We start from the raw sequence: 12,732 nt of genomic DNA, 5'->3' as shown, positions 1-12,732 counted from the left end.
GGGAGAAGTTTGTAATATTTAACCTGAATGATAGCCCCATGTTAGCATACTTAGCAGGAGCCGACAAAATCTGAGCTCATGTTCACTTAACAATTCTCTTAAGCTAGTGCTCTCTTACGCAAGTGACAACGATTAACGATCTGATTGCTGCCATGAGTGGTGGGTGTGCCAACACCGGTCAATAAGGAAACGCTCTTACGGAAGCGAAGTTCTGTAAATGGGGACCCTTAATATTTGAATATCTGGACACGACCGTGAAAACACACCAGTACGAGAGAACCCCCTCGTAGGAACGTCGCGATTACATGTTGACGCATCGGACTACGTTTGAAGAAGTTATAATTGGAGCTGCAATTTTAAACACGAGCTCAGTTACCCGCTCACTGTTTGCGGTAGCGATGCGACGAGAGAAAAACGAAAGAGCAGGAATTCGTGGTGAAGGGCGGGTGGCAAAAATGGCGCCGTGTGCTTCTTGTCTCATAGAGATTCTCGTCTCATGCATGCAGATCATAGAATAACACGACTGTGGTAATAATTACGTGCCATTCTTCGAAAATGGGATGAAATATACTTCGTCCTGTGAAAATTCTGTGCCGATTTCTGACTGATCATAATACAAAAAAAAGTAATTTCTTTTCCTTCTGTAACTCCACTTTAATGAGAAAGTAGCAGGCCTTAATCAGCTTTAGTGAGCAGTAGGCAGCGCTGTAAAGTGTTTTCGAGTTGTGCTGCCCTAATCACTGTGAAGATTATGAACATACACTTACTGAGAGCTTTGGGGATATGCTCCAGTGCGGCAGGACACAGACGGCGCAGCCTCGTAGCACCTCGTAGCTTTGGCAGCTACGAACTATAGGAGGGATGCTACTCAGGTGGGAGTGTAGCAATCACGCAGTAATGTTTATGAGTTCTGTCATTGTCCCTCGAAAAGTCTAAGCTTACATGAGTGCGCGCTGTTAAGTCCACATTCACATGCGAGAGTGGGGCTCTAAGAACTGGCGCGGACCGTCTTTTAACGCGAAGGCATTATTAGACAAGGCGGCCCGCGAATGCTATAACAATGAGTGTGCACAAATGGTTTACGTTTCAGCTCTTGATTCTTCGAAGCAAAGCAGAGGCCTCCACGTAATAATGTCTCCGGCAGGGATGCTGTCGCTGGTGCTGTGAAAATTGTGCTGCACCGACGTCTCGAATGGCAGATTACTGCGAATGAGACAACCGACGAAAGGACGCCATGCTGAATCTTAAGTTACGGTAAATGCTTTAGCCTAAGAGCCAGGAGGTAACATGAGTGCAAAAAGCTGTCCAAAAGAAGGAAGAAAAGAAGAAAGAAAAACCTTCTTGATGGCCCTCACTGCAACTTTAGTCCGGCTATCATCATCATGACCATTTTATGTCCACTGCCCTACGAAGGCCTTTCCCAGCAATCTCCAAATGTCCCTGCCTTGCGCCACCTGAGCCCATGCTATGCCTGCAAATTTCCCAATTTCATCACCCCACCATATTCTCTGCCGTCCTCGATGTATGCAGTCGTTTATCCGAGATGGAAGTCACGATCAGCTGGCGTGCGAAATCGTGGAATTTATCCATCACCCTCGAAAAAAAAAAAAGAAAGCCATGCTATCTCTTTTAAATGGATATCAGGCCATTGCGGTATCACTTGAAACGATGATGCAGATTGGGCAGCTCGGACATCAAACCAAGGAGACCACTGCGTCCCCATTCCTCTCTCGAGGACAGACGCTGTGAGACAGCTTCGCATTCTAGCACGCACACTCTCCTTAGCTGAGAGGAATACCGCGCATACAAGGTGCACCAAACTACAGACTAAACCCTTCGCTGCAGGACTGCACCAACGCGAAGTGTCTCTTCTATGTCGATTGGGGTTGGGAGTTGTCTTCACGAAAGCTTATTGATAACGAATGGCTGACAGCCCTGCATGTGATGTCTGGGGCTGCGAGAACATAGACCACCTATTGTGGCACTGTCCTCAATTTGAAGCACAAACACAATCTATGTCCAACGCATTCCGGAAACTTGATCATCCTCCGAGTAACCAGACAATGCTAGAACACCGTGTTCACCGATCATCGGCTCAGAAGGCAGTGAAGGCCCTTTTGTGCTTTCTGAGAACGTTTGGCTTGTGCGAGCGCCTTTGATTCCGTAGTGCTGTCCGTGCACGTCTCTCCACCCCCTCTCTCCCTTCTTTCTATTCCCTTTCTCCCTTCCCCCAGCGCAGGGTAGCCAACCGGACTCTTGACTAGTTAACATCTATGCATTCTTTTCTTCTCTCTCTCTCTCTACTGCGCTTTCCTTCACTTGGCACCTATCTTCACATGGCACCTAATTCTAAAAGACCGCCAGTTATCTGCCATACGCATTGCATAACTTGCCCAGCACCATTTTTTGCTCGCATTGTCACTAAGAATATCGGCTACCCCCTTTTATTATCTAATCCACACTGTTGTCTTCCTTTCTCTTAACACTACGCCTAAAATTTTTTGTTCCAGCACTCGTCACGTTCAATCGCTTCCCGCCATGTACGTATGCCAATCTTACGGCCTGTCTACACGGACATCTTTCGTCAAAAGTTTGCAAGACCACGGCGTGCTTCACCAGAGTTGTTGCTGGGTCTTTTTTCGCGATTCCGGTGGCAGCAATACTGCATTATGAAACATGGGACGGTATAAAGTGGGAATTATTTTCACTCGCTTCTATATGTTTCTGACGATCCGCCGTTCACGGCCGGCCGATCCCAGCTGTAACGATGAACGATGGCAGGGATCCAAACGGAATAGCATCGTAATAGAATCGCTACATTATCTTGACCATGGTTATAGTGCTGATGAAGACGAAACACAAACACCAAAAGTTACTAGGCGGTTTGAGTTTGTGTGTCGTCGTCCTCAGTGCTGTAACATGCTTCATGACGCAGCTCGCCCTATTTTCAGCAATAATAGCAATCCTGGAGCTACAAGGCTTGGATGGAATGTTCCTCTGTATATCCCAAAACTTGGAGCATCACGGGTGCTACAGAAGGCCTGCCAGATTGTCCGACGACATCTATCGTCATGAGAGAGGTAGGAGAAAGGGTGTACATTTGTTCTTTAATTAAGGTGAACGAGTTTTTTTCAAAGGCGTCCTCACGCACCCCTCAAACTTGGTGAAAAAACCAATTCCGCAGGTAGCGTACGCTGCTGCCAACATCTGAGCCAAATTTTGCATTCGTGCGCGGCGCGCGGGCTGACGAGCTGAGCGGGATGTCAACATTTTTTCTCAAACACGCTTTCTTCAAGAGAACTCTTCTCCTCCTACGTTTTGAGGCTGCCGGCCGCTGCCATATTTCGTCATATAGCAGATTTCCATACACGGCTGCTATTTAGCTGACATAAAAAGCATGAGCCGACTATCGTCTGCCCACGCTCGGCCGCGCCCGTCCGCTTCGAAACGAAACATTGGCCCCACTGCGTATCGTTACCTTAGCGATAGCCCGTCTCGCTTATTTCGATTAATCTGACGACGCGTACGCTGTGAGTGCCGCGCCTCGCGATGAATGTCAATTAGCACCTACAGGGGACGCGCGTCTGTGCGCGCTTACTTCCAGCCGTTCCTGGCTACAGACATGCTACGCATTGAGCTTGGTATTGAGACGTGACAAAGTGCGCAATATCAATTTGCTTACTATCCGGTCAAGACAAAGCCGGTACGCACCACGTAGCACGGCCAGGCTGGGGCACGCGAGCGCGCATTCCAACCGTACCGTGCACTTACGGTTACGTGTAGCTAGCTGTGTCTGCTGCGTAGCGTAAATAGCGCGGCAGCTGAGGGGTGCCGTTCCGAGCCATCACCCGTGACGCCGCAGGCGGGACATCGCCACTCTATAGCCACCGGCGTTCCTCCGCTCCTTCGGAACGGAGGAGAGTAACGGTGAATGGGAAAGGTAAATACTGAGCGTTCGAAGTATCGACGCTTGTACAAGGTCTTCTTGAAAAATTACTTCGATAATATATTCCCGGAAGCTACCACAATCGTTTCAAGGGGTTTTGAGGCTTCAAATAATAGTGGTATAGGGTCCCTTTAAATACGCGTCTTTGTACAATAAGCTCTATTTAATAGTGGGCTCGAAGCGCTTTTATGTTTATTTAAAAATACGAATAAAGTTGTTGGTGAACCGAGACGTACGCAGTAATTAATTACCGTACTCAAATCATTTTCACGTGAACTGGAGTTTCCTCATTATCCGCCTTAGCTTGGGGTGTAACGTTCAGAGCCAACGTGCGTAAGCGCAATAGAGTTTTGCCACTACTGCCATGGCACGCATGAGATACGCCGAATAGAAAGCGGGTAAACTTCGTAATTTCGGGCCATTAATGCAGAAACAGCTCACTGAATATGCCGTCAAGGTGCACCGTTCACTGTTGGCATACAAACTGCGAAGTTGGCTGAAAAGGTTGCTGTTAACGGCCTGTCGCCTTCAAGATGGTATTTCCTGCAGACTATAGAAGTCAAAGTGTTACAGGCGATGGCGTTAAGCACCCTCGCATGTGCTTTCGTTCACCACGCCGCCGCATGTCGTTCGTCATATTGCTAGGGTGCTACTGCCGCCATCGTCAGCTTTAAATATGTGGGGCGCATACTAGACGCTTTTTCGTGAGGCATAACATTTTCTTCGTATTCAAGCATCCGATATCCTGGCGGTGCAATTTGTGTCGGAACCAGCAGTACTTAAGGTTGATTCTGGCACGCCGCTGTGGTTGCTTAGCGGCTTTCGTGCTGCGCTACTAAGCACGAGGTCGCGGGATCAAAACCCGGCCACGGCGGCCGCATCTCGATGGGGGCTACATGCAAAAACGCCTGTGTATTTAGATTTAGGCGCGAGTGAAAGAACCCTAGGTGGTCACAATTAATGAGGAGTCCCCCACTATGGCGTGCCTCACAATCAGATGGTGATTTTGGCACGTAAAACCCCATAACTTAATTTTATCACGATTCTGACTCACGCACCTTGTTCTCTTTATTTCTTGCCTACTTGAACCGACTTACATTTAATACGGTAACATTCGTGCTTCAAAAAACTTCCAGTATAACCAGTTCAAGGACATGAATAGTCAAAGCGGGCTTCACTGCGAAAGGAGTTTTGTTGTGGAGAAGCTAATGTTGAGAAACTATTTTAAAGCGAAGTTTTAGTTGCCTATGTCCCTGCGATGTGGCGTGTCTTCCTCGTCGTCAGCTGTCTCGCTGATTAGAAGTTCTCTGGAATACGATCATTTTCGGGAACTTTCGCACCATACACTTCGGCGTACGCGGCTGCCAAGCTCGCTATCTTCGCACAGTGACAGAAACGCTTTCGGCTCCAGTGCCGGGTCACGAGAAATCTTGCGAAGCTGATAGTATTACCGAAAGTGATCGTCCGAGAATATCGCCCCTGAATAAAACTTACCTTTGCTCTGCAATGCACGCCAGGGTGGCTAATGACCGTTATGGGGCGGGGCGCGTTCGTCTCCAAAATCCGCTGCTCTTTTCTTACCGTTATGCACTCTTTTGGCTGGCTGGCTTACCAAATATTGCACCCGACTCCCACAGTGTGTGGGATCAGCATTAACTTTTCTATGGGATCGCGCCTTCACGGCGTGTCGCAACTACCGTATACACTGCCGCACGTACGATAGTTCGAAGTGTGCGTCGCGCACGTACCCGAGCTCTTTTGAGCGACCGGTGGCAGGCTGTTCTGGACGAGGTGGCAGTCCCGGCAGCCCGGATTGTCGGGCTCGCGGGCACACATGGCGAAGCTGAGGCAGCTGATGGGCTCGCAGCGCTCGCCCTTCCAGTGGTAGCCCGCCGCGCAGGCCGAGCACAGGGGACCCCGGTGGCCCGGCAGGCAGGAGCGACAGGAGACGCTCTCGCTTCCAGTGCCCGCCTCGCACTCTCCCGTAGAGGTGGCGTTGCTGCAGGGGCAGGCGGCACACCGCTTGCCCACCCGGAAGAAGCCGCTGGCGCACGACTCACACCAGCGGCCCACGTAGCTCGGGAAACAGCTGCACGCCACGTCCTGCAGCGCCGACCGCGTGCACGCCACCATGCCTTCCTCGCTGCAGTTGCACTCTGCGCGGGGGAGAAAAGAAGAGGGAACCGTTGTAACCATCAGATTACGGCTAGAGAGAGGCGCTCGCTCGCCTGTGCACATCCATTCTCCACCTTTCCGTACACCGCCCGTTTTTTGAAAGGCATGCAAGCCCCAAAGCAGCTTAAATCTATAGCGTGCTGAAAGACCTTTATAGGTAACAGTTTCAGCGTAGCAGAGTCATGTTACCGCCCTTGCCACCGGCCAGCTGTGCGGTTTAAGCCACGCCACTTCATACACGCGTGGCACAGATCACTAGAGCAAAGCTGACATGTGGCTGAGATGGTAGCGGTGCTACTCCAATGCCGTGGTGATCGCCGCAAGTGTTACAAAGCGCTTGCGCCAGTGTCAACTTCATGAAAGTTAATTTTCTACGTAATGTATAAATTTCACTCCTGTAGGCTTCATGGCCGCCGCAGAATATGATGCATTACATACACGGTACTACTGATTTCTGAAAGCGGCTCTTACTGAGCTATTTGTACTTTTTGCCCCACAAGACATCCCGCACAAGAGCACGCTCAGTGGAGATGTCAATTTGACGCGGGTAGCTTCATTACCTTAAGTACCAGGGCCCTCGTAGGGACACATACACAAAAAAAAAGTTATTACGCTAAACCTGTAAGAGCAGATGCCAGCCAATCGCGATGTCGGACATATTATTAGCGAAGGCCGCCATGCATGCCAATGATAAACAGTACTTACTAAAGAAAAGTTTTCGAAATTAGTGTCGGTTTTGGGACAGATAGGTGTCCCAATTCCTGGGGAAAATTTTGACTGTGGATTACATGCATTGAAGCCGACACAAGTTTTTTTCAGTAAACGAATTTTTGTTGTCGGGAGCAAGATAAGCGGACCCCTGGGAGCGTGTGGTCGAAATGCAGCGTCGCGACACTTAGCGCGGCGCAGTGCGCATGTTCGTCCTGTATTACTCACTGGCACTGGTATGAGCGTTCGCGTTGTTCGAAGCTTCGCGCTATCGCTTTGTGAGATGCGCCTCGGAGAACACGGGCTGACATGACGCGTCCGCTGACACAAAGCGGCCGCCGCAGTGGGCCATGACTCGGCCATACTTTGTGGGAACCAGTGGCTCGCGCAGTTCAGAAAGCGAGAATCATCCGGAGAAAAAAAATCAGAGGACACCTAAGCACTTATGAGTTGTGAATGCGAAAGCATCAATGTCCAATTTAACGCCGCTGAGTGGTCGTTCGAGTTTCGCCTTGCGAGTACTGTAACATAGTGCTACGTGCTGCCTGAGCCAGCAGGCAGCAGCAGCCTGCGGAGTCAACTCCGCATGCCACCGACGTCCTGCGCGACCGACGAGAGATTGAGGAAGCAGCAGAGGCCACCAGGGCCGGCAGGCACGCGCAGCAGCTAAGCCCAGTGGGGGCGACCGAGAGAGATATGTACCGCGCGCCGGCTTCCGAGAGCGAGGGTGGCGTGAATGGCGTCGCGGCGATGCCCTATGCCTTCATCCAACACCTGGCGCGCAATGCTCCCGCGTGGCGCGCCAGGTGTTGTCACGCGCAAAATTTTTTCCTTTTGCCCGCTCTGCTCTGTCGAGGCGCGCTCGTGACGTGGCGTCGCAGCCAATGAGAATTTAGGTGCCGTTTCGCTGCTACAGACGACAGACGCCGGTTTTTTCGCTCAATGGGCCATTTGATGCTTGTGCATAAAAAAAAAAAGAGAAATTACGTTGGCGAGAAGTTTAGGAAGGGTGGAGGTCCCGACAACAGACGAGCACAAGCGCTACGGCCACAGATGTCACGGCGATGCATTTCGGCACATGTTCGGCACGTGCTCACAAGGGCCTGTTTATTTGTTCACAATAGTACAAATGTAGAACAAGGGATCGTCCACAGTTTCTAGAGCACTCGAGTGGCGTTCAACGGTTGAAATAAAGCTATATTTGAGCTTCTTTGTCTTCTTTGTGCTAATGCCTGGACATGCAAAATAGATTCTGTAGCGTGATGTCGACAACACAGACGCTGTTCTTGAAGTACAAGTTTCTTTTTTTTTTCTTGCTGTGCAGCGCTGGCGTTATCGTGCACTGAAATCAGAAGTGCACATCCTCAGGAAACGCTGGATAGAAAAAAAACTTATAAAGCTCTTTTTTCCCTTAACTGCTTGACGGCGTACCAAAGTTCATTGCGAAGGAAGTACAATTGCAGAAAAAGGTGATGAGTGCCTGTTCTGCCAGCTTGCGCATGACCCCCAAGCGACACGTCGTATTGGATTCGCCGAACTTTCCACAAATAAGACCAGCAGGCTGGCAGGCTTTCAAGCACTGATTTTATGTCAACACGTAAACATGTTAGAGCGGAGAACTGGGGCGCATATGGCTCGCTGTCTTCTCCTTTTCGACTTGTACTTATTTTTTTCTCAGTAATATGACTGGCGAAGCCTAAGTAAAGTTGTGGTGTGCCCTGCTGTTTACTTAGAGCAGTACAGCTTTTCCACTGAAGGCAAGTGGCAGCTCCCACCCAAAATATTTTCTGTGGAAATATTGGCTATTGAAATCTACCTAACCACCGGGATGATTCAGTGAATATTTATTTATTTATTTATTTATTATGACTTGGAAATGCTGGTAATAAGTTTGTCGCTACCTTCTCCCAACGTGAAATTGTTAAATGAGTAACGATAAGTGAAGAGAAACATGTTAGATATTTAGCAGTTCGCAGCCAAATACAGTGCAGTCAATTGCAATTAAAAAGGCACGAAATAAAATTAAATCGCCTCGAGGTGGCGGACTAACTTCTCGGCCGAGACAGATGCATTCACATGAGAGTCGAATGCCAAAGCACCCGTGCCGTTACATTAAATGCACCTTCGAGAACTTGGATTAATTTTTTTCCTGTGGTGAAAGCCCGGGCTCAATATAATTCAAAAGGCGTCTACTACGGTGTGTCTCCTAGCTCACTTTATCTGTATCCGTATGTTTATTGATGCGAAAGCATTATATGTCCCATGAGGCAGAAAATACGGCGGGAGCAAGCGATGGTTGGGAAAATACAGCCGGCGGCGCAAAGAGTAAGAACACGTCAAAAAAAGGAAAAGCTCAGATCGACGTCGTATTTCTCATGCAGGTTCCTGTAAATAAGGTAAATCAATGGCTTTGAAAGGAAAATTTCGCACATCCGGCTCTGGTTGTGAATCGAACCCGGACCTCCGCGGGGAGTGAGACGAGCACGCTTTCCCGACGCCACGGAGGCTCCGCGGTTCTGTTCGACTAAAGGTGTGCCTATAGTAGGTCACAACCTAAAAAAAACTAGCAGCAGTTGGCAACCAAGGCATACGGACCACGAGGGGGTTGTTACTCGGCCAGCCAATCACAGAAGCAAACAAAATCGTCGTGATGCGACCATTTCAAAATGGCGTCGCACTTGATGCCTACGGAGCGCCAGCTGTTCTTGAAGAGTCTTTTCATCGGCGGAAGCGATGAGGTGTGCAACAGACATGGACAAAGTTTTTGGAGTCTGAGCATTTCACTCTTCAAAAGTCCGCGGTACAGTTCATTTCGCTGCCGACCCCGTTTTACTCGTGAAACTTCAATGCCAAATGAAGTGAAACTTGACAATAAATAGTTGCAGCGAAGCATGCGTTTTATTTCAGTTCAATAAAGAATTAGGCTTTCACCGTTCCACTATAATAGACGAGTGACAACGTACAAAATTACGCGCTTATAAATTTATTTTTGTGGTTACCGCCTTATTTAGGTAACAGGGAAAGTTTGAAGTACGAACTATTTCTAGCCTCGCGGAGGAACTGTTGCTGGCGGTTATGAAGGCGTGGGCGGGGTTTCACTGCAGACTTGAGTTGTGCCCGACTATTGTGCGTGCGTCATTGCTCACGTCACGTCGCAGCCACCTCGTTGCGACGTTAGAATAAGGTGACCTAAGGTGGTGTAAAGTGAATTAGGGCGAAGTAAAGTGAATTAAGGTGAAGTAAAGTTATTTAAGGTGAATTACAGTGGAATAAGGTTGGTACAAATTAGAGCAAGGTGGGTTGAGGTAGAGTTGTGAAGGACACGTGGCAATGTATGAGGTTACGTTTCATGGACGTAACTAATTAATTAGAGAAGTCAAAAAGCTTTCACATTCAAATCACCTAAGGGTACAGAGGGGACTCTCACTTTTTTTTTTATCCTCTGCTCCATCTGCTAAGCATACCAAAAGCTATGACGCAGAGTGTTCCCTTGAAAGGTTTAAAGAAATGTTGTGCATTTGAAAATAGACAGAGTACTAGCAGCCCGTTCAAGCACATCTTCGATTTATGCCGTATAATTTCTTTCCACTATTCTCAGCATACAAAAAAGTTTGGATATATATATATATATATATATATATATATATATATATATATATATATATATATATATATATATATATATATATATATATATATATGCATGTGCGCCGTTGTACATGCATGCAGGTCGGCTGTTAAGATTGTGGTCGTGCGTTCAATTACGGAAAAAATGGTTGTCATTGACATTTCGGCTCAGTTTAAAAAGCGCGGAGAAAAAAAAATCATGCCATCTCAACATAGGGGCAACGAGGGATGTCCTTGCGTGGCTTTAAGAATGTGTAAGCACGCAATAACAAACAATACGAGGAACTGCTCTTGAAACTGAATATAACCAGTGTTTTGTCGGCCTCGCGCGCTGTTAAATTACCACGTGGGGACTACGTTTGCACGGCGCGTCTCGGCCACCATGTCTGGCGGCAGCGGAGCCGCCGGACGCGTGGCGAAAGACAATAATTCGATCATCGGCTAAGGGCGAGAAGCACCCGAGACGCGTCGAGGCGGCCACGCGACGCCCCATTGAGCCTTCATGGCGTCATTCTGCGACTCGCCGCGGGCAATGGCCCGGTGATTATTGCTTTTCCGGACGAACCATACCGGGGCTGCGGCTATCGAACGCGGCGTTGGACGAACAGCGGTGGTAGCGGCTGCTGCTGTGCGAAAGGTATACGAGGAAAAAAACCGGTCGAATGCATGTTTGAGAATACGTATTTTAGAATGCATAACACTAGAACACATGAAATAATGATTTATAGCATTATTTGAAATACTTCCGAATTAAAACAAACAAACAAACGAAAACGTGAATGGTATGCAGAAAAATGAGAAAGAAAAAAAAAAAGTCGGGAACGCTTTACATCCAATCGGTGTCTCGTGCTTCTGTCATTCGTGAGGAACTCAGCTTCAGAAGTGGAGAATGCTGCGCCGGCCTGGAGAACGTTTTATATAGAGCCGCTACATCGTGTCAATATCTGCGCCCCCAACTCATGACGACTGTATGGCGTCTGCTTCGCCGTGACGAAAAATGCAAACCTCTCGTCGCGATGCTGTCGCATTCGTTCTGCGGGCGCTCTACCCAGAGTTACAGGTACGGCCGGTGTCGCAAGTTTACGGACTACGGAATATGCGAAAATGTTGAATAGTGATACACCTAAGAAATCTGGGCCCGTATTCAGAAAAGTCTCCTACGCAAGAGTGGTTCGTAAGAGCAAATTGTAGCCAATCATGATGCTGCACATATTATCAGCGAAGGCGGCTGGCTCGTAGCAAAGAGCGCTTACGAACGAAAAGCTTTGTCAATTCGCTCCCCTGAATAGCAGGCTGCGTGCCCAGGCTGCGGAGACATTCAACTTTTTCTCGCACATTGTGATGCGAAAACGTTTGACGCCGGAGGTACTGTTGTGCAAGTATAGTCATTGTTAATCATCATTATCGTGGCCAGAACCCCCCACTATAAATAACACCACCGCCAACAGCAACAACAAGTGCACGAGACACTAAAATGTTATCGTGTTTAATCGCCTCGTGGTCCGTGAAGTGTCATTGTTTTTTTCGGTTTACACAGCCACTCGCCGAGGCATTGAATTAAGAAATAGACAAGAGATAAACGAGGAGACGCAAGGAATAAGCAAGTAGTCACTGGTAACGAGTGCGAAGCACCGTTTAGGTAATATTTATTTTTAAGAAATGAAATAAAATTTGAAGGACTCTTGGGTGCTGGCTACCATAAAATTTCAAGTACCCTACTCGGAAAAGAAGAAAAAAATCAAGGAAAAGTAACACGAACGTAACGACAAACACTGCGCACTCTAACAATAAAGTCACAAACATGCAAGCAGTGTCAATATTGTTACTATGAGCATCATGCAGCGCCGGAATCACGGTGTTGTTATTTGCTATAAGGCAGCACATTATCTAATAGGGAGAATCCCACACAACTCTTACACAGTAGATGCGGCATTTAAACTTTCACATACACATAATAAGCGGGGGAAAAAAACTCGGAATCAGCGCTCAGAAATACAACAGGGAACTAATACTCTCATAGTCAGGGACAGTCCATATAGGAGGACCCCACTGTCTAATAAGGAGTCGCGAAGGCCGCTGATGGCCCACCTCTGTCTGCCAGGACACGACCACAATCCAAGCACTTTGCTCACTGATAAAGGGCGTCTGTCAAGAGGAAGACCATATTCGGCAGCATACAGAGCGTTTACGTGTTTTCCGTTCCCCCTGCTACTGTAGTGATACTTCTCAGTAGAGGGCGTTGCTGAGCATAGACGGTTATCTCCGTTTGTGCACAA

At 48.2% G+C, this 12,732-nt stretch overlaps 1 protein-coding gene across 2 annotated transcripts in view; it reads right to left on the bottom strand.

The window, feature by feature from the left end:
• The window catches only part of LOC135903947 (multiple epidermal growth factor-like domains protein 9), a 254,026-nt gene that overhangs the window by 26,049 nt on the left and 215,245 nt on the right, over window positions 1-12,732 (bottom strand). For both annotated transcript variants that reach the window (XM_065434446.2, XM_065434447.2), the window contains exon 5: window positions 5,695-6,102. In XM_065434446.2, the coding sequence (XP_065290518.1) occupies window positions 5,695-6,102 (408 nt within the window). The remainder of the gene's footprint in view (window positions 1-5,694; window positions 6,103-12,732) is intronic.

Source organism: Dermacentor albipictus, chromosome 1 (assembly GCF_038994185.2).
Source record: "Dermacentor albipictus isolate Rhodes 1998 colony chromosome 1, USDA_Dalb.pri_finalv2, whole genome shotgun sequence".
NCBI lineage: Eukaryota > Metazoa > Arthropoda > Arachnida > Ixodida > Ixodidae > Dermacentor > Dermacentor albipictus.
This window is presented reverse-complemented; position numbering and strand designations above follow the sequence as displayed.